At 35.8% G+C, this 23,062-nt stretch overlaps 1 protein-coding gene across 4 annotated transcripts in view; it reads left to right on the top strand.

Moving 5' to 3' along the window:
• The window catches only part of LOC145996914 (uncharacterized), a 103,556-nt gene that overhangs the window by 14,606 nt on the left and 65,888 nt on the right, over positions 1 to 23,062 (top strand). For all 4 annotated transcript variants that reach the window (XM_083133484.1, XM_083133483.1, XM_083133485.1 and 1 more), the window contains exon 2: positions 20,003 to 20,161. In XM_083133484.1, coding sequence (XP_082989610.1) covers positions 20,003 to 20,161 — 159 coding nt within the window. The remainder of the gene's footprint in view (positions 1 to 20,002; positions 20,162 to 23,062) is intronic.

Below are 23,062 nucleotides of genomic sequence, written 5' to 3'. Positions count from 1 at the left end.
GTTGTACAATCAACGCAGTATGTAGAAATTTTAATTAACTATAACCTCTCCGACCTATTACATAAAGATTCTGAGAAATTAAATTACGTATTCAAATATATGGCACACATTTATAAGAAATATATTATATACATTCATTCATAATTCTTAAATAAAAATGAAACAAATTCAGCCAAGTTTTAAGAATATATACATTATCTTCCTTAGCTTCTCTTCAAAGACTCTTTGGAAGAGCAGGGCCTTGCTCTATATTAGTAAATTACACATTTTCACTTCAAAATCTCAAAAAGTAAAGGAGGGACAGCAATTAGTGTTCATTCTACCAGTGTGGTATGGTGTGATAACCCAGGTTTTGAACATAGAACATGCTACTGATATTTTTGAACATGTGAGATGCACATACACAAAATATAAATATATATATATATATATATATATATGATTGACTTTATTCTCATAAAAAATGTTCAAACCATTAAAAGGTTTATTAAATTTATTTGCTTCTACTTGCTGTGCTTCTCATCAAAGGCTCTTTGAAAGAGCAGGACCTTGCTATATATTACTAAATTAAACATTTTTACAGGCAATCAAAAAAGTTCTTGCCGTTCTAGAACAGTGATAAACAAAGAGCAATACAGTGGACAGTACGTACCTTTAGGTTTCGAAGTAATCTCCATCAGCATCCAACACCTTTTGCCAATGTTCCTGCAGCTGCACAATACCCTGGTGATAAAACTCGGCGGGCTTGCATGCAAAGAAGTCCGTGAGTGTGTTCCACAGGTCTCCCTCATTTGCGAAGGATCTCCCACGGAGGTGGTTCTCGAGGGAATGAAACAGGTGTTAATCTGATGGTGCAAGGTCCGTTGAATATGGTGGATGGCACAGTGTCTCCCAGCCAAGTTGCTGAAGGGTCTCCTGGGTCCTCTTTGCCACATGTGGCTTGGCATTGTCATGCAGGAACAGCACACCCTTGCGATTCGCCAATGCCGGCTCCTTCTGCCACAATGCACGGTGCACCCTTTGCAACTGCTGAGAGTAGACGTCAGCAGTGATTGTCTGACCAGGTGGAAGGAGCTCTTAATGCACCACTTGCCGACAATTCCACCATACAAAGAGCATAACCTTTCGTGTGTGCAGAAGTGGTCTTGAGGTGTGAGGAACAGGGTCACGTGCAACCAATGTCTGGTATGCTTGGGACTGTCATAGAGGACCCACTTTTCGTCACCAGTGAACAAGCGATCAAATATGGGTGTGTTCAGGTGCCGAGTGAGCAAGGACAAACAGGCCATTACTCGTTGTTCCTTGTTGGCTGCCGACAATATGTGGGGTACCCACTTGCTTAACTTGTATGACTTCCCTATCCCATGCAGGTGCAGTCTGACTGTTTCAGCGGAAACATGGAACCTTTCTGCAAGTTCATCACACGTTAGACCACTGTCCTCCTCTATGGTTTCTTTCAGGGCCTCGTCATCCAACACATGTGGTCGTCCACTGCGAGGTTCATCCGAATGGCTCACATCTCCCGAATGGAATTTCTGGAACCAATGCCTGGCAGTGCATTCGTTCACGGCATTCTCCCCAAATGCCTGGAGAATGCGGCGACTTGATGTGGCAGCTAACAGGCCCACTTTAAAGTCATACAACAAACACACGCGAACAAGCTGCTTCGACACTGGACGAGCTATGACTGCTGTGTGTGCGCAACGTGCCTGTATTACTGACAGTCGATGGTCAGACTAAGTACCGATCGCTTTGCAGGCACGTGTGTCATTTCGTTTCCTCTGTGTGAGCGCATGATTAATTGGACATCATAAACGGCAAGAACTTTTTTGGTTACCTTGTATTTATGAGAATAAAGTCAGTATAATATATATAGATTTATATTGTTTGTGTGTGTGTGTGTGTGTGTGTGTATGTGCATCTCACATGTACAAAAATATCAGTAGCATGTTTTGGGTTCAAAACCTGGCCTATCTCACCATACCATACTGTTGGAATGAACACACTTTTTGGGATTTTGAAGTGATGGAACATTGTTTTTAAAAATATATATGCGTTAAAATTATGAGCCTCCCCAATGGCATACCAGTAGTGATAATATTGTCACCTTGTAATCAAGGAATTCTGGGTTCGATAACGGTTGAGGCACATAGTAGTTGAACTGTAGGTCAAGTCCCGATTAGCCTATCTGTGCATAAAGTGGACTTAAAACACAAACAAATAAAAATAATTATGAAAATACATAATGAAAGCAGCATCATCAAAGAAAGAATTTCAAGTATTTCGTGTTTTTTTTTATTATTTTTATAAAATGTAGTAAAATCTTCTGAAATGTATATATAGGCCTACATGCAAAGTGTAAAATATAACTTATATCTTTATTAAAGGTACTAAACTTCTTACCTTGAATACTTTAATTGAACAGGAACTATATTCTTTTCTCCATTTGCGTAAATTTCAGTGTCATCTTTCATCTTCCCAGTCTTTCATTTTCAGAAGAATGCTTTTCTCGATAGACAGAACAACCAAATTACTCGACCTGACTTGCCCTTGCTGTAGACACAAAAGGATAATTCACTACACAGGCGATGGGCTTTTAAAAAAAATCCGTGCACCAAGGAAACAAATTATCTTATAACCAAGACTTCAAAAATCCTGATCACCAGGTCGCCATGGTGACTAAAAATTTGAGCCTGGCGACTGTGATATTTCGCTGTAATATTGCCGGTTTTTAAGTATGCATGTGCAAAATTTTGAAAATTCTAAGTTCAAATTGCAGTACAGTGTAAGTTAGCAAATTATTTTTTTATCAACGTTGTGAACATTCCATAGAATCAGTAACAATTTCTTACTCTTTGCTCCCCAACCCCCTTTTCCAGTTACTTATTGATTGATTGATTTGCTTTATTTTACTTCGCTTTTTGTGCCACTTTTGGCTAATTTTCGAAGATGATGGTGAATGATGATATGATGAAAGGGTGAAGTTGATGAATGAACACTCACAAACGTCCATGCCCAGACCAGGATTCAAACCCGGGACCCCCGACGTCATAGCTTGATGTGCTAACCACTCTGCCACGAGGACTGGCTCAGCTTCTTATAGTATGCACAATTGCTAGTAGGTGGTGTCCTGGAGCTTGATTTTCAGAGCTGGTGCCTAACTCTGAAGAAGATTTTTTGAGCACTGCTTATAACATACCCTGATGCAATTTAGGATACAATTAAAGAGAGAAAAGTTCTGGCCTTTGTCACTTTTCTTATTTTTAGCTAATTTTATTACAATTTTTAGGTCATTTTTAATAATTTTAAGGTGAACCTGTAAGAGTTTTTTTTTTTTTACTAATCAGTATGACAAAACAATCCACTGATAACATTTATCCATAAACTACGGTAAATTTTTTATTTGAAATTAGAATATGTAAATTCTTTCTGATACTCACAACTCCATGCATTAAAAGATAAACTTTGATTGTAGTTACATAGAAACAGCTGTGAGAATCAACAATGCATAATTATTGCTTCGATATTGTTGTGCCCAAGCTTCTGTAATCAATTAACCCATGATTGGCAATTACCCTGGCCTACAAATTTCAACTTTCTGTTTCTTTCAGAAAAGAAATATGCCATTTCATAATGATTTCAATGTGCTGAGTTTAAAAATGACAATTCAAACTTTTGATTATCTCAGATACCCAGTATAAATATATTGATTGATTTAAAATTCAATAATTTTTGTAGACAAAAATAGCAAACATTTTGTGTAGAAAGATATACAAAATACTAATCTTGATAAACAATAAATAGATTCATTATCATTAAACTGTAAATAAACATGGCAGCTGATATTTTCAAACTACCATTAAAAGAATCTCCAAAATCCAGCTAGAAAGACTGTAAAATTATTTGAGTTAATATTTTAAGTTTCAATTTAAAAGTGCATCCAGAATGTTTCATTTTCACTGGAAGATGAGTTCCTGGAATTATTATAGTTTTATTAACACACTCAACAAACATTCCCATAGTTGGTACAGTATCAGAAACAGAAAAATGTATATTTACATATAATGTTTTATTTCCTTTAGCCAAACTGTTCAAATATTTTACAGGGCCGTTTACTAGAAAAAGCTTTTCCATAAAAAAAACCTAAAAAAACATATATCTGTAAGTATGGTGCCAAAAACCATACAAGCAATTTGAAGCGTGTTTTTTTTAATCAAAGAGATCGATTTAAATAAAAAGATCCGATTTGAATTTTTTAAAAAATCAACAAAAATTATTTTTTAAATAAAAATCGTGATGTTTATCCACCCTGAAATCCTTAGGGCAAATCTTCATGTCGCTTGGGTGACGTCTAAATTATTTCCAATTGGGCTGAATTTTTGCATTAAAATATGTTCATGGGAAATGAAAAAAATTAGCAACTATGAAAAATTAAATTCGAAAAAAAAAATAGACCACTCTACTGTACAGGTATCAGTATGTAAATTCTGAAAATGTTAGGGAAATTTACTGTGTTTCTTCAAAAATCGATATTCTTGTGGAAGTGCACTAAAAAGAGGTTCTTGAACACTGAAGAAAAGTAAGAGCAAGAAAGTTTTAATTTGTTAATGGACAAACCACACTGCAGTTTGAATATTACTGGCAGTCACAGTAGAAATTGCATATTAATTACTGCAGGAAAAAAGGTCATGTTTTGTCCTATTTTCAACTAGAAATTTACTACTGTGAGTGGATATTGCCATTTACCACTCTCTTGTTACAATTTGTGGCCGCGGTGGCTCAGTCGGTAACGCGTCTGACTACCATGCTCAAGGTCCCGGGTTCGATCCCCGGCCGGTTCAAATCCGGGAACTTTTCTAAGGTTGGAAGCGGCCCCGGCGCCCACCCAGCGTCGAATAACATGGGTACCTGGGGGAAACCCTGGGGGGTAAAGGCGGTCAGGGGCGTGATGCTGATCACATCACCCCCACTCATGACCGGATCAAGAAAGTGTGGGGCGTTACCCCCACACCCCCTATACGCCTTCATGGCGTGGTGCTATGCACAGGGGAGCACTTTACTTTTACTTTACTTTTTGTTACAATTTGTGGGTTGTGTTCGGTACATATTTGGATTAATACATGAATTACTAAATTTTACTTTATGGGTCATTGGATGCCAAATCAACCAGGGTCTGAACATTGACATCTCAGAAATTCATAATTTTGGTGCAGTGGCAGTACCAATAAAGTTGACAGAAAATGCCAAATTTCAGATTTTTTTGGCTCTTAGTTTTTGAGTTATTGACTTTCAAAAAAGCAAATATCCCAAAATTTGACGACATTTTGAAATCTTTAAACACCTGTAGATCAAAAACTATTTGACCTAGAAAGCTCAAATTGGAGTCATTCTCTTCTGCCTTCAATGGGCTTTATTTTGAAATGCAACATGACTGTAGTATTTTACTTTTTTCATTTTTAAGAAACTTGAAAAGAAGTTTTTTTTGAAAATCTCAAAAACACCATTTTTAATTTTTTTCAAAAGAAATATATGATTTGAAGACATCAATTATCTATTTGTGAGCAAAATTTCATAATAGGATGGCAATGGATTTCTATGGAAATTAATTTTTTGTAATGTAATGTGTGCAAAATTTGCTAAATTTGTTGGCTTCCATGTTATAACCACAACTATATGCTGAGTGGTTGATGTTGAAGTCTTCATGTTAGTCTATTTTATAATTTTTGGAGTAAAAATAACATAAAAATACCTAAAATTTATCACTTTTAATATCAGGTAAGCAAATTGAAAAATGTACGAGGGGAATCATTAAATAACAGGAATTTTATTCTAAACTTCATGGAGATTTATGCACAACGAAAATTTGTGTTTTGACACTCAAAAAGGTTCCTTAGCAACATGCCATAAGGGTATTGTAACAATCAAGAAGTATGCGCCTGCACAGTAGCTTGTACAGCATGACAGCATTCCACTCTTTACTTGCACTATAGAAGAGCTACGAAGTGTTATTCATTTTTTGTGGTCAGAGGGATTGAAACCTTCTGAAATCCATAGGCGTGTGCACGGGAGGGCAAGAGGGGCCAGTTATCCCCTCTAATACTCTTGCTTAGGAATTTAATGCGTATTTTCAAGCTGACAAAAATACCAAGCAACTACGTAAGATGCATTATTTCCTATGTAATTGAACTATCCAACTTTGTTCTCTAGCAAATTTCTGTTATTAACACTCGCATACAGTTTATTCGTTAGTTTTGTTACCTACGTGTTTCCAAAACTAATTTGCTCATACATTAGAAATCAGTAGCAGCTATTGCATGACAAAGTGGAGAGGGGTCATGGACAGTTTACTTTTTATTTGCAGACAAGGCTTTGCATTAAGAGGCTATAGTTTAGGGGCAAAATGTGAGGGAGCAACCGCCCCTCCTAATGGCCATCACTGTTGGAAATGAACATATTATGTGCAGTTGTTTTGAATCTGCTGTATGAAACCATGTTTATATGTAAATTAGGGTGAATAATGGAAGGGGCAAAGAACATTGGTGCCATGGAAGTTTGTATTCTTCTAATACAGTTATTTTTAGTGATTCCGGACACTTGCTATATATGCCACTGTTCCATACCCATCAATACAATAAAACAGTGAGATGAAATGAGGTTTTTCTTTCTCCAAATGAACTTTCATCAAGGCTGCCCCTCGTCCCTAATCAGAGAGTCTGCGCATGCCTATGCTGAATTCTACAGCAGAATGAAGGTTCAGTACGGAGGCAATTGTTTAAGTCAGGGGAGAGTGTACTAAATTAACAGATTTGCTAATTGATCTGCTGTTTCACTGCCTTAGTTGCCATGCAGGGGAGAGTATATGAATGGGTGGAAAGATTTAAAGATGGAAGACGAAATATCAGTGATGAACACCAGTGTGGGAGGCCAGTTTGCATGGCAACTAAGGCAGTGAAACAGCAGATCAATTAGCAAATCTGTTAATTTAGTACACTCTCCCCTGACTTAAACAATTGCCTCCGTACTGAACCTTCATTCAACTCTAGATTTCAGAAGGTTTCACTCCATCTGACCACAAAAACGAATAAAGCCAGCTTTAGACGAAAGCATTTCCTTTAACATTTTTGCTAGCATAAATGCTATGTAAATGCTTCCAAAAATTTTACAACAGCCGGCTTTACCTGAAAGCATTTTATGCATCATTTCAGCTAGCTGTTTCAATTACAATGTTCAATACATACAGCACGAATGGCACGTCGAGTTACACCGTCAATGCTGTGTGCACGGTGCTTACAATTGAAAAAGCTAAAATATTCTTCCATACGTGTGCAGTAAACATTGTAAAGTATGTATTTAATCAGCGCCATTCTTCTTTACCTAAAAACCATTTAATACGAAGCGATATTGCTCCCGGTTGAATAGTTATCGTTGTTTAAAAGTGTGATGTGATACGTTGTTTACATCTCACGTGACCGCCATTACAATTGCACTCGTGCCCATGAGTTCTCTTCTGATTGGTTGTGCTACAGAAATAGAGCCGGTTCTAGTCTTGTGAAATGCCATGAAATATGTCATGGCATCTGAAATGCCATAACATTTCTCACCTTACTCAGTAGCTTTTTGGTCATGGCATAAATGTTAAGGAAAATGCTTTCGTCTAAAGCAGGCCTAACAATTTGTAGCTCTTCTACGGTGCAAGTCAACAGTGGAGCGGCCATGCTGTATGAGCTACTATGCAGACACATACTTCTCGATTGTCACAACACCTTTATGGTGTGTTGCTAAGGAACCTTTTTAAGCGCCAAAACACAAATTTTTGTTGTGTATAAATCTCCATGAAGTTTAGAATAAAATTCCTGTTATCTAATGACTTCCCCTCGTACATTTTTCAATTTGCTTTCCTGATATTAAAAGTGATAATTTTTAGGTATTTTTATGTTATTTTTACTCCAAAAATTATATAATAAACTAACATGAAGACCTCAACATCAACAACTCAGCATATAGTTGAAGTCAACAAATTCTGCATACATTACATTAATAACCCATAGCGCGACAGCCCGTGAGAGCCTTGGCCTTGGCATACATTACATTATAAAAAATTAATTTCCATAGGAACCCATTGCCGACCCATTATGAAATTTTGCGTACAAATAGTCAATTGATGTCTTCAAATCATATATTTTGAAAAAAATTAAAAATGGTGTTTTTGAGATTTTAAAAAAAAAACTTCTTTTCAAGTTTCTTAAAAATTAAAAAAATAAAATACTACATTCATGTTGCATTTCAAATTAAAGCCCACTAAAGGCAGAAGAGAATGACTCCAATTTGAGCTTTCTAGGTCAAATAGTTTTTGATCTACAGCTGTTTAAAGATTTCAAAATGTCGTCAAATTTTGGGATATTTGCTTTTTTGAGAGTCGATAACTCAAAACTAAGAGCCGAAAAAATCAGAAATTTGGCAGCTTTTGTCCTCTTAATAGGTGCAGTCAGAGAGCTGCACATCGGGCAGAATCACTTACTAGGCCTTCCTGGCTGGAGAGTGCGCAAGTAAAACTATGGACCTGGGTTTTGACCCGTCAAGCATTGAAAGCCCACGGGTAACTGGAAGGCCTTGCAAGAGGAAGCTCGCTTATCTTCAGAGAACGCTCATTCCGGTTTTGCACCATCTCCAGATACTTGAGTCACGCAGACACCGTTTCCACCTTTTAGATTCTAAACTGGTCAAGGAGCACTTAAAATGTTCATCACTTTTCTCAATGTGAAATTGCAGACATTTATTCCTTGGTAGAAAATATTGTATCACTCACACCCAGTGGCTGCAATTAGGTTCCAAAACTAGGGGCCAAGGTGCAAAAGTGCGGGGTGGGCAAGGACAGATTAATTTCCCATGGTACATGAGGCTAGCTTGGTGCAAAAGTCAAAAAGTGGGGGGAGGGCAACTGCACCCTATCGGCCCCGCCCCTAATCGCTGCCACTGCTGATACCTGTAAAGGAATTCGAACCAAGTTTCGCTAAAAGTCCCATCGTAAATATTTTGGAACTTTGTGTGACTGGTGGTTGTTCTACATTATACTTTTCAGGGGGTGCTTCCCTATGTCGCAGTGGTAGTGTCATTGCCTTGTAATCAAGGGGTCCTGGGTTCGATACCCGGTGGAGGCACATGGTGGTTCGGATCCCACTTGGAACTATAGGTCCAGTCCCAATTAGCGTTATTGTGCATAAATTAACCAAATAAATGAACCAATCAGTCAAACAGATTTTCTCTCTGGTGTAATTTTGCCAATTCAATATCCGAATTAGTTGCTCAAGATTACCCCCTTCCCCCCCCCCCCCCCCGGAACACTAAAGCACTAAAGCACGATGGTCCATAAAATGGAACATGAAATCAGAATTTGTATTATAAAAGGTTTTTGAATATTGTCATCTCTTTCAACAAATAGTTGTTCGCTCATGTTGTTGCTAGTTATCTAGTTCTACAGACCGCATTGATAGTAATACGATGCGAAATATAATTGTTAGCTTGTACGAGGGTCACTATTTATATTTTGAGCCTAACAATGAAAAAACAGGAATTTGGCATTGAAAACTGCTTTATTGTTTTTCGAAGTATTCTCCTTTATGGTCAATACACTTTTGCATTCGTTCGAACCATTTGTCAAAGCAGTTTTTCCAATCTTCTTGAGACACCTCCATAATATGGTTTTTGAACGCATCAACGGCATCTTCCGCCGACGAAAATCGTTGTCCACGCAATTTATTCTTGACATTCGGGAACAAGAAGAAGTCATTTAGTGCCAAATCAGGACTGTATGGCGGATGACCCATCAATTCGATTTTTTGACTGTTCATAAAGTCGGTTGTTAGACGAGATGTGTGACAGCTGGCATTGTCTTGATGAAGAATTATCCGACGGCGTTTGTTTGTTTTCCTTATTTGACCGAAGACCTCTGGCAAATAAATTGTTGTGTACCATTCAGAGTTGACTGTTCTACGTTCCTCTAAAGGCACAGTTGCCACATGACCAGTTTTCCCGAAAAAACAGGCGACTATTTGTTTCAATGTGCTTCGAGTGCGAACAACTTTTGTTGGATTGGGTTCATCTTGAAACACCCATACAGTCGACTGCTGTTTACGTTCTGGCTCATATGCATATATCCATGATTCGTCACCGGTTACAATCTTATATACGTCTTTTGAAGCACAATTGTACTATTGTATTTATTGAGCATTTGTTTGCACCAATTGACGCAAGCGTCTTTTTGAGTTTTTGTCAAATTGTGTGGGATCCAACGAGAACATACCTTTCTCACAGCTAAATGATCATGTAATATTTTATATATGCTGATGGAACTAATGCCTATGGTTGCCTCAATCTCACAGTATGTCACATGACGATCTTGCAGTATTAGGTTTTGCACAGCATCAATGTTTTCTTGAACAACAACTGAGTTTGGACGACCTTCGCGAATCTCGTCGGTGAGCGAATGGCGGCCACGATTAAATTCGTTATACCAGCATTTCACAGTGGCAAAGGATGGGGCTTCATCGCCAAATGTGGAAGTAAGTTGATCGATGCACTCTTGTCTTGATAATCCACTTCGAAAATCGTAAAAAATCATCGCACGAGTTAATTCCATTTTATTGTTGTCGCGCAATCTCCAAGGCAACATAAACAACACAAATGAAGCTATTGACAAAACATTTGAAGTACGTTATGGTCAATAATGCCAGACGATTCCGTGCAAATGTCAAATCGCGCCTAACTTCAATAATTTTTGCCAAGGCTCAAAATATAAATAGTGACCCTCGTATCTTCATATGGGTGTAAATTGCAGGCAATGCTATTTACACATTTCAACATACAAGCAACGTAAAAATTAATCTGAGAGAAGATTTACGATTTCAAGACCAGAAAAGTGACATAATATGAACAAGACACACAAACCTATTTCAAGACCTTCGAAACAAATTTCGAAAATATGTGGTAGTTGGTTTGACATAATAATGAAACTAATTTGAGAAGTTACAAAATCTTAGGTACAGTGGCATAGCAACATATCACGAGGCCCTGGGCGAGATTAGAATGCAAGGCCTCATCCGTTCTTTAAGTTTGAAATATCAATGCAAATCAATATACAGTCATCAAGGAAACGTCAGCAAATTATCATATTATTATATTATATTATTATATATCCTATAATAATAATTAATTTCTGAAGAAAATTATATTTAATAGTACACAACAGAGAAATTTACACTTGACAGAGCTGCAGTAACACGCTGCTAGAATTTTCATTAACCAAAGTAGTAGTAATTGTACATTTTTAAGATGTTCTTTAGGCAATAAGACAACTGAAGTATCCTTAAATGTGCTAATTTTTTTAAAAAAACTCAGAAATACAAACTGAGAATCTTTAAATATAATCTATATATTATTTAATGAGTCCTTCTTTGTTTCCTCATTTCAAAGTTTGTAGGATGTAAATGTCACAAACCATGGCTTAAGTAGAAAATATCGAAGGACGCACATGAAATGTTGGTGCAAGATAGAGTGGGGGGGGGAATGGGGTTGTGCTAACCACAGTCCTGTCTAGGGGCTCAAAGTATCTACCTACAAGCACTTCGACAAAATTGGTTTCAACATCAACAAATCTTAAAACAATACTAAAAAGCCCCCATAAGTGTAAAATCTTGGGTGTAATCAATTGATACAGCTAATTTGACTTTTTTTTTAATTAGCAATCTTAACTTTGTTGCACATTAATTGTACTAGTTAACTTTGAATTTTAGGACTTAGATGATAATAATAATTCTGAATCTCATTTTGTTGTTACATCTTAATGTTCTTGTAATATTAAATATTTGACGCAGTGGCGTAACAAAATCGTAAAGTATGTGTCCGCAAGAAACAAATTTGGGTCCCTCAAGTACAGTCAAGATTCTTCCAGGAAATTTATGTAATTACTTAGAATAGCTGGTTGTGGCTACACTTACATTAATAATTATACAAATCGATGCTCTACCTCAGAATTTTCACATATTACAACATATCTTCTGTTCATATCAAGAAGCAAAGAGAAAAGTTAGTTCTAGCAGTTCATTTATGACCGAAAGAGAAAATTATTCTTATGCAAACATACTACAAGATTTCCCAGTGTTGAAAACAACTAAAGCAGAGCCTTCCTTTGTACAAGCTCCAAGTTCAGCAATTACAACAGGTAACAGATATGAGGTGCTGGAATGAGATGAGGAATCAGGGACATCAAGAAACTTATATTCTTGGAAATCTTCTCAACCTCAACTTTACAACATGAACAATAATTAAGCTGATCGAACACTTGGGAAGATATTTAAAAGTAAAGAAGTTATGATAAATAAAGGTATGCAAAATCTAGTCGTGTGACAAACCTAAAACCCAAAACGAACAAGAAAGACCAGATTATAGTTTACTAAATTCCCAAAGCAGTCCAACGTCAATGACAACAACTGAAAAATGAAAATTACGAACTAGCATCCCACAATATGACTCTCAAAAGCAAATAATGATTAGTTTATTACAAGTTATGGCGAAACTAACATTGAACATAACTGTGGATGATAATCTTCAGAGAATTAAAAATATTCTAGTAGATTGTGCAAATATTACTTCACAGTTATTGAAACTAATTGAAGAGCTTGAATCATATGAAGATGCTCAACATTATATATAATAATCAGTAAGTTATCACATGCAAAATATGTTTTTGTTTCTGCAATGGAATTTATGCTCGTTTCCTTCAAGAAAACTTGAACTCATGAAACTGATAGAAGAACATCATCCACGTGTGTGTGAAGTCTGGGGGGATGGAAGAATTTCAATTGAAATAAAAAATTATCACTCAGTACTTTATCAAAAAGGTGGAAAAGGAGAGGGTATATTTGTACATCAAAGTCTGGCATTCCAACCCATATCATTTAATCCCAATTTAGTGATTCTTCGAGAATATCGGGTGGAAGTAGTGGGAATACAAGTGCAAATTTTGAATAAAATATTTACCGTTATCTCGATCTATATACCATCTTCCTATACATCGCAAAAAATTGCATTGAAGCATTTAAGGTCTATGATTAGTTCATTCAAGACTCCATTAATCATAACTGGAGATTTCAATTGCCACCACCCATTGTGGGGTCGACAGCCAGCAGATTAGTTGGGTCGAACTGTTGTTGAATGGATGGAGGCGGAGCAGTTAACTATAATAAATGATGGTTCACCTACTCATATGCCTAGAAATGGAAGTAATCAGTCATCTATAGACTGAACATTAATTTCAGAAAAGTATTGTGCAGACTTTACATGGGAGGCCGATATGGACTTGAGAACAAGCGATCATTATCCATGTTATTTTCATCTGGCTTATTGTCATACAACAAACGAAAGAATATTAACTATTCGTATACTAAACTTTTAAATATTTATTTCTCAGAGGATGATGGATTAAAACCTGATAATATCATATGAGGAGTTTGTAAAAATCATTTCGGCTGCGATGGACTTGAGTTGTCCCAGGGTGATAAAAAGTAGTCAGCAACACTCCCCAAAGATATATTGGTGGACAGAAGAGTGTGCTGAAGCAAAACTACATAGAGTCAAATTAGCAAGAATATATTCACGTCAACCAAATCCGGAGAACTGGATAGCATTCAGACGTTCTATGGCCAAATCAAAGAGATTATGCATAAAAGCAAAAAGAAAGTCATGGAAATTATTTTGTGAAAATTTACACCCAAGCATGAAATTAGGATATGTGTGGAAAAATTTTAGGTCGCTCAAAAATCCTCTTGCAGCAAATGTAGTTCCTTTGAAATCAAATTGGAAGACTGAATTTATTCAGAAACTCATACCTACAGTGCCAGAGGCAGTAATTGAAACACCAAATGAATTATGTAGTTACACATCAAAACTACGTTCTGCGAAAGATTTTGCAACTCCAATTTCAAAAGAGGAAATCTATGAAATCATCGGCAACAGTAAAGAATCTGCTCCAGAGATGGATGGAATTACTTATTCGATGATTATCACCTTCCAGATGTAGCGTTAACGGCGATGTGCACAATTTTTAATAAATTCTTAAATAATGGAAAAGTATCAGAAGATTGGTCCAAACAGTTGATTATTCCAATTTTAAAAACAGGCAAGGACCCTCAAGTAAGTAAATCATATAAACCTATAGCTTTGACGTCAGTTATAGGAATGATATTTGAGAAACTGATACAAAAAATAATAGAATGGTTTTTAGAAAGCCAAAACATATTTTAGTTCTAACAAATAGGATTTTGAAAGGGATTAGGATGCCAGGACGGATTAATCACTCTTTCCTTGTATATTTGTATTAGCTGCATTCTTAGATGTAAGCGCAGCTTATGATAATGTAGATATTAATATCCTAATCCAAACTATACAACAGCTAAAAATACCTCACAACTATGTTTTGATATTATGGAAGTTACTGAGTAAAAGATCTGTATATTTCCACTTTTTCAGTGACAGTAGAGAACCGTATTCGGCCTGCAAAGGGTTACCTCAAGGAAGTCCTTTAAGTCCTTTGTTATTCAACATATATATGATTGGGATGAAAAGGAAATTAATTCCAACAGTCAATTATCTTCAATATGCAGATGATATCTGTATCTATATGTCCATGACACAAATTCATACTGATTTTCCTGTTTTAGAGGAACAAATATTGGAAGTGCAAAAGTGGCTTGAAAGTAAAAAACTCTCCATTTCAATGGAAAAATCTAATATTACAATTTTTAGTAAAAAGGGAACACCTCCAATAGTTCACTTAATGTCCCGAAAAAGAAGAATTTCCATTACATCCAGAGTAAAATATTTAGGTGTCATCTTGGATGAAAAACTAACTTGGAAGGACCAAATTAAAGCAATACAAGTCAAATCAGAAAAAGTGTTTAATTTGTTCAAAGCAATAGCAAATACTCAGTGGGGATGTCATCCACGAGCTATGCTTTTATTTTACAAGAATTATTTTCGGCCTTTGATAGATTATTCTCTATTGGCAATGTGTAACTTGACAGAAGGAAAATTGAATTCCATTGATGTCATACAGAGGAAATTCTTGAGAAGATGTTTAGGCGTTATGAACAGCACTCCAAACGTAGTAGTATACATGGAAGCGGGTGAATGTTCAATTTCATGTAGACAGAAGATGTTAGCAGCAAATATGCTCTTCAAAGTGAAATCATATTGTGAGCATCCTTTCAACAATGCACTAACAAATATGATACACTTACATGAAACAGGAAAAATAACAAACAGAAAAGCTGCTATGTGGATAGAATTGTATAATTTGTTTTGTCAAGAATATCAGGATGTTTTGCAGATGCGTTCACGGCCTGTTTTTTCATTAGATTATCCTCAACAGTCTGTGGATAATATTAATTTCCCTCGTTATTCACACATATCGGGATATTTTACTCAATGGCCAAGTTTTTATTTCATATACACAGATGGATCTAAAAGTGAGTCAGGAGTTGGATGTGCAGTGTACGATCCACAACATAAAACAGACCTATTATTTCAGCTTCCACAAGACTTGTTCAATATTTACACCAGAATCTTACGCAATTTACCAAGCTTTAATATATGTCCAAAAAGTAAATTTACGAAAGTTCTTAATACTTACTGACTCGCAAAGTGTATTACAGCCGCTTAAATCTTCTTACAAGAGTCTTTACAAATTATCCCCTTATATTATAAATTGTATACAATTAGTTCAAACAATACAAAAATCTGGAAAAACTATTGAGTTTTCTTGGGTTAAAGCTCATGGCAATATTACAAATAATTCTCATGTAGATGAATGTGCAAAGAAAGCAGTGCGTCTTCCAAATATTACGAACTTATCATTATACTATACGGATCTTCTCCCTAGAGTAAAGAAGAAAATTTTGAATGAATGGTTTGATTGGTGTCGAAATGAACTTACAACAGTTGGAGAATCATACAGACCATTTGCTGAATTCAGAACACACAAACCATGGTTTTATCATGTAAGTGCTACAAGAAATGTAATTGTATTAATTAATAGACTGAGAACGGGCCATTTGTGTACTAGGCAACATTTATCCAAAATTGGAATAACGAACAATAAGAAATGTGAATGTGGCTGGGAAAGTGCAGATGCACAACATATAATACTGGAATGCTCAAAATATTATAGAGAGAGAAATATCTTGTATAAAACTTTATATAATCTAAAGGTTTCATTTCCAACAAATTTGTTAAGTTTAGTTGTTAATCCAGATGTGCGGATTGGTTATAGTTTGTTATCATTTTTAAGGAAGTATAACATACAATTGTAAAAGGCAAAGTTTTTTTTTTTAAATCTAATATCTGTAAAATAGGGGGAAGGACTGATAATTTTAATGTAAAACAATTGTGTATATTTTATATGTGTGTTGTTATGGACAAAAAATGGCATAAAAGCTGTTAGGTTCCAAATAAAGGAATGAATACAACGTATCTTTCTTGACATGTATGTATTCAAAAGAAGAAAATACAAATACTTACTTATACCTTCACCCCCCCCCCCCCATAACAGCTGGGTGGATAAAAATAATGATTTTTATTTATATTTTTTTTATTTAAATCTATCTTTTTTGGCACCGTACACACAGACATATTTTTTATATAGAAAGGCTTTTTTTTTATAAATGGCCCTGTAAAATATTTGAACAGTTTGATTGAAACAAATAAATTACATGTAAATATGCATTTCTCTGTTTCTGGAACTGAACATAATGAACCTAATATAAAAATGTTTGTTGAGTGTGTTAATGAATTATAATTTCAGTAACTTTTCTTACAGTGAAAATAATAAATTCTGGATGTACTTTATAATTTTAACTTAAAATTACAGTCTTTGTAGCCAAATTTTAGTGTTTTAATGATAGCCAAATATCAGCTGCAGTATTTATTTACAGTTTAATGAAAATTACACTATTTTCGATTTAACATGATAAGTAGTTTGTATATTATTCTATTTAAAAAATGTGGTATTTTTGCTTATAAAAATTAATGAATTTTAAATCAAGGGAAATTTAAGTTTTTTGTTTTTTTTAGATGACATATTACATTTACTTTCGTATGAGCTTCACCACATCAGTACATACATTTTGTTTCCTTTATTTCCTTTCTTAGAGCATAATAAACACCATTAAATGATTACGAGATGAATATACTTTCACAAAAAGTGATTCTGATATCTACAAATTTTTTGTGTACATTATTCTGTAATTTTATTTAAAGTAATTTCAATAAGTGATTTTTTAAAATAGAATTCCCCAATTTAAATCAAACCACCTTGCTTTACTGAAAGCTGGCATCTGGGCAGCAATAACACTTTTACATTAGATCTTGCCCTTTCTTGTTCAAGAGTGAGATTACTGAGTCTGCTAAATTTGGGCTGAATCATACCATTCGACACTACCTTCCAGAAGTTTTCCCTCAAATTTCAATTTTGAGAAAGATAGTTCTTTTTTCTTGGTTGTTACTTGAAGAGTAGGAAACAAACAGGATACAGAGAACACTGGAAGCTAGTGTAGAGCTATCAAGGAGAAGAAACTTTGCACAGCACTGATTTCAGATTTAAGCACATTCCTGAAACTTAGAAATTGAACAGGAAATTTGGAAGATAAATCATCTTCGTGCCTGTTACAGAGGGCAATAGCTCCATCTGAAGTTGTAGGAAGGAAGGAAGAACTGCTAATATTATCCATACCCTTCTTCAGCTTAAAACACCGGAAGCATACTTGGCTTGGTAGCAGTTCGAGGTGCTTTATCATTAACATATTAAAATTGGGTAGGCTATGCAAGGACACGAGACAGAAGAAAAGCCAAGACAAAGCGCTTTTTATTCAAGAAAATAATAAATGAATAAAAATGTCCCAAGCAATTTTTGCGTTAATGTTTCACATGAGAAATGAGAATTATATTGATTTTTTCGGAGCCACTTAGGCTTAGAGCTCCTGCCAGCCTCTGATTTGATGTATTCATTCAAATTATAACAAACTAGAATAAAAAACCCGATAAAAAAGAGGTTTTAATTTTATTGCCCACAAAAATTAGCCTTTTCTATCTTTCTCACTTCCATTTATTACGTTTTTCGTATCAACCTCATGGAACACGAGGCCCCTCCATGTGCAAGTCCAGGGTGGCCGCCCACTTCACCCACCCCTTGCTATGTCAATGGTTATACAACCTTAAGGCACCTGCACCTAGCAGAAATTCAAATATTTCCATGCGTAGTGAAATATAATGGCCATTGGCAACACTGACAGTAGTGCTTGCGTCTACCTGCAAGAACTACATCGAGTCTCACGGGTCTTCTTAAGACCCGGGTAATAGAAAAATCTGGCAGGCATCGATGCCTGTGCACAACTGTGACGTGAAGCTCGCTTGCACGATGTTGAACATCTAGGCTTGACATCCGTGTTGCATATTATTGTAGGTGCGCCTCCTTGCAGACGGGTTTTTTCCGGGTCTTGTGCAGGTCTCTGGGTGCAATGTATAAACAGAAAATCTATCTAAAAAATCTGAATCCTTAAGGTTCAAAAATAATTTTTATCTGTTGATTTGACATGGAATGAGCCATATATTATTTATGCAATGACTTTTTTGGATAAGAAGAATGTTTGGTTTATCATCAGTCAATACGTGGCAAGTATTATATACCAGCTCTTCCCTGAAGCCCCTATCCAACAGTCAATTTCTGTTCAGTTTTCCTTCTCATTATTACTTTTAACTCCGTTTTGTGATTCTTTAAGCATGGTGTTCAGCTCAAATGCGGTGCCCTTCTTGTACAAATGTAGGGGTGTTGGGACAGAATTTTTTGGATCGGGATGGGAAATTTTTTAAATCCTGACATTTGGGATGGGAAAAATTCACGATTTCCCAAAAGTCTGGAAATTTTCGGGACTGGAAATGTTCAAAATTTCCCGAAGCTCTGGAAATCTCAAATTCTACACATCATTTTCACCTGAAGTGGTTGTTTTTGCATTTCTGGAATAAAATTAACAATTTCCAATAAGTTCCAGAAGCTTGCAGTGCAGAAAATTTCAATAATTAACGACTCTTTAAAATGACCATTCGGTATTTCCTGAAATGCTCAGGATCCAGAAAAATCTGGAAATCATTTCCCAAAATCGGGATCGGGATGGGAATTTGTTGTCTTTTTTTTGTCCTGGACTTTTCGGGATTCCGCACAACCCTATACAAATGTGGGAATTGTCCTGAAGACTTGTCTGAAAATCTTTGGTTCTTTAGTTAGTGTATTTTATTTTTATGAAATTGAAGACACACTGATAATTGCAATGCATTTGCACAGGTGTTAAAACTTTTGACAATGGGAAAGAAGGTAGACATGATTAATGACAGTTTTTTTTTTTTTAGCATCATCCTTTGCTGTTATTCACATGTGCAGTGGGATCCACTACAGTTCTTCCATCCTCATATCCGGTGCGGTAACCACTTTCATGGCAGTGACCCTCTGTTGTTGCGTTTCCCTACAAAGGAACTCGCGATCAAACAACCAATTACGCCCACTGCTTGGGCAAGATGTTACAACATTCAAATTCCCCCTCCCTGAAGCAGCCAGTAGGGAAACAGGATTTTGTCAAAATAACCGTTCTGCACAGTGATTGCAAACCTGTTCCTACGCCATCCCAAGAAGAGTATTCCTCGGCAAATTGTCCATGAGTATTGTCATTAATTTTTCTCTTAATTCCTGTGTGTTTTTAAGCGATGAATTTTTATGTATGCTGGTGTAGAAGTCTTCAACAGCTTGTTTTGAGTTTTCTTTTAATTCTTGAAGCTCTTATTGGGTCAAATAAAATGCACGAGCATGGTGATGGACAATTTGCATGGTAATACTTATGGATCCCACTGTAAAGAAGCATTGTCATCTTTTGTGTTTTATGACTTAAAATTTTCTGAATTCCAGGTTGAAGAAGATGACAATATGTCCAAGTTTGTGTGCTGTTCCTGTGTAGATAAGCTGGATGATTTCCAGAACTTTCAGGACATGTGCCATGAATCTGAGAATTTTCTTAATGTGTGTGTCTTGACTGCGGAAAACAAAGTGAGAAGGTTGGGCTTTGAGGTAATGTTAAATTTTGGCTTCAATATATTTTAATACATTGAATGGGATTTGATGAACGAGTCAGCTAACTTCACTGCTTTATTTTGAAATTGTGAAAAATTTGTTGACACTTAGAATTTGTTTTAAATGTCGACAAAACATTTTCAGTGTATCTTATCATGTTTCTTTCCAGAGCTTACATGTCTAGTGAATTTATTTGTTTATTATGCACTAGTTGTATTTCACTTTATTCTACATGCTTTCTACTGATCTTGAAATCCATCAAAACCTGAAAAAGTCAGTGAGAATCAACTATTCTTTTTTTCTCGCTAGGATTTGGGAACAAAAATAAATTCCATTTTTTCTTGAACTTGATTGGAGACATTTTACATAAAGGTTTTTTTTTTTAATGTAGATTTTGTTAATTTATTTTGAGCAATGTTGCATCATATTATTCTCTTATATAGCAAATTCAAATGTTACACTTAAAGTTTGAGCTGGCCCACATGGTGGAGTGGTTAGCACAGTGTGCTACGATACCAGAGGTACCAGGTTATAATCCTGGCCTGGACATGGATGTTCTTCGTAAGTGTCCCTTCATCAACTTCATGACATCATCACTCATCCACAATGTTGCAAATAACCAAAAGTGGAAGAAAAGCAACGCTAAATAACAAACATAGAAATACAAGTTAGTTGAATTTCAGTAGAATAAGAATATGACTTTTTTTTAAACAATAAAACTGAATATTTTACATAAATTAACATTTGTGGTGTGTGTGTATAAATATATATATATATATATATATATATATATATATATATATATATATATATATATATATATATATATATATATATATATATATATATATATATATACAGGGTGATCCACTATTATGTCTCTATTTTTATTTCACTATATATCTGTGATTAATGATGTTACATGGTTCCTTTCAATTGTATATTGTACTATGGTCCTTACCATTTCATAATTCAACATGGGCACCAGCATTAGTAACACACCGTTTCAGGCAGGGTCCAACGTTCCTGATAGCCCATTGTAACATATATCGTGGCACGCATGCACACTACTCACTAATCACTGCTTCCAAAGTGTCCAAATCATGCAGTTTTCTAGCAAACACTTTCTCTTTCAAGTACCCCCAGAGAAAGAAATCCAATGGGGACAAGTCTGGGTTTCTCGGTGGCCAATCAACATTTCTGCGTCATCTGATAACGTGGCCTGGAGAAGCTTTGCCAAGCCATTCTCGTGAAATCAAAGCAAAATGGGGAGGTGCACCATCATGCATAAAGTGCACATAGCCCACATACATCTCCACATTCATTGTTTCACGAAGAATGTACAGACCAAGAATAGTATCATCACAAATACCACACCACACAGTCACCGACAGACAGGACTGCAAATTTTCAATTGTAGCAGCAGGATTGTCTGTAGTAGGGGCCCAGTAATGGCAGTTATGTCGATTAACGAACCCACCCACATGCTGTCTGACCAGATAATGTTACTCAGGATATCTGGTTTCTCTTCCATCCATGCTACCATGGATTCAACAAACTCCATCCTAATTTTGTCAACTATTAATTACTTTTCACATCACAAATTATTGAAGAATATGTAAATATGTAACTTCGTAACTTTCGAAACAAAATTGTCAAAAAAAAAGCGTCTACAGAGAGAACAATCAAATGAAAATACATAGCTACTTTTGTACTTTTTTGCTCGTATCTAAGGCGTGTGCTACTTACTCACGATGATATAATAAAAGTACTTAAAAAATATTATAAAATGAACTACTTACGATTTGTGAGTATACGTTTTACAAAAAACAACTTTTCAAGACACAACTGATCCCTTCATCAGGTTCACAATCTCGGCGAGTGGAATCACTTGATGGCCACATCAATTAGAATAGAAGACAAGGAGTAAAAATTATGGTTAGAAAGGTATTTCGTAACAACTGGCCCCTGTACACACAAAACTTCATATTCTCTTCTTTTCCTTGTAAGAACTTCGAATCTAAAAATGAACCATAAAAAACTTCATCACATTAACACGTTAAAACCCCACATCGTGCCACGCATGACCATACGGCGACTGGTTTGGCTTCTCGCTGAATGCCGGAAGTTGCCAGACTTCTGCCCCTGCCTACTTCCCTCCCACTCCTATTCCCCACTATTACGTCATTTTAAACTCGAAATCCTGGATCTCACGGGTCACGTTGATTACGGCCAGAGTGACCTGAAAACTGATACTTTTTTCTTTACTCACGTTTGTCCTATCTCTTGAACATCTTGATCCATGATTCATCGACATTTCCATCATCCCTATTCAATTTATTATTTGTGTCTTTGCAAGTAAACACCGCTTTATACACGTTTCTAATCATTGGTTTGTTTTCAATTCTGACCACTTCTCTTTTCGTAATTTTATGCCCTTCCTCAATTACGTGTTGAGACAACCCCGTTCTTGGAGCCCCCTCTCTAATATCCTTATCATGCTCTCCCCATCTAATCTTCATACTTCTTCCAGTTTGTCCTATATATTCCTTGTTACATTTGCATTTGATTTTATATACCCCATTTTCATTCTCCCCCTCTTTTTCCCCATTCCTTCTATCTTTTTGTACTCTGTAAAATGCTTTTCAATTGTTCGTGGTGCCCTCATCCCACATTTAATTCCATACCCTTTGGCCACTATTTTGATTCTCTCTGAAATTCCTTTCAAATACGGGATCCCCATGTATTTATACTTATCCTTTCCCCATCCTCATCCTTAACACTTTCCACTACTTTTCTTTTTCTTCCCTTTCACAAATTTTGCGTGCTTCCCTTCGCAACCTCCTCAATTCAACCTCTTTATACCCATTCTTTTTTCCCACACCCATGATCCATTTT

The sequence above is a fragment of the Lepisma saccharinum genome, chromosome 13, assembly GCF_977018435.1.
Source record: "Lepisma saccharinum chromosome 13, izLepSacc3.1, whole genome shotgun sequence".
NCBI classification, from domain to species: Eukaryota; Metazoa; Arthropoda; class Insecta; order Zygentoma; family Lepismatidae; genus Lepisma; species Lepisma saccharinum.
The sequence above is the reverse complement of the archived record's forward strand: the minus strand, read 5'-3'. Positions and strand labels throughout refer to the sequence as shown.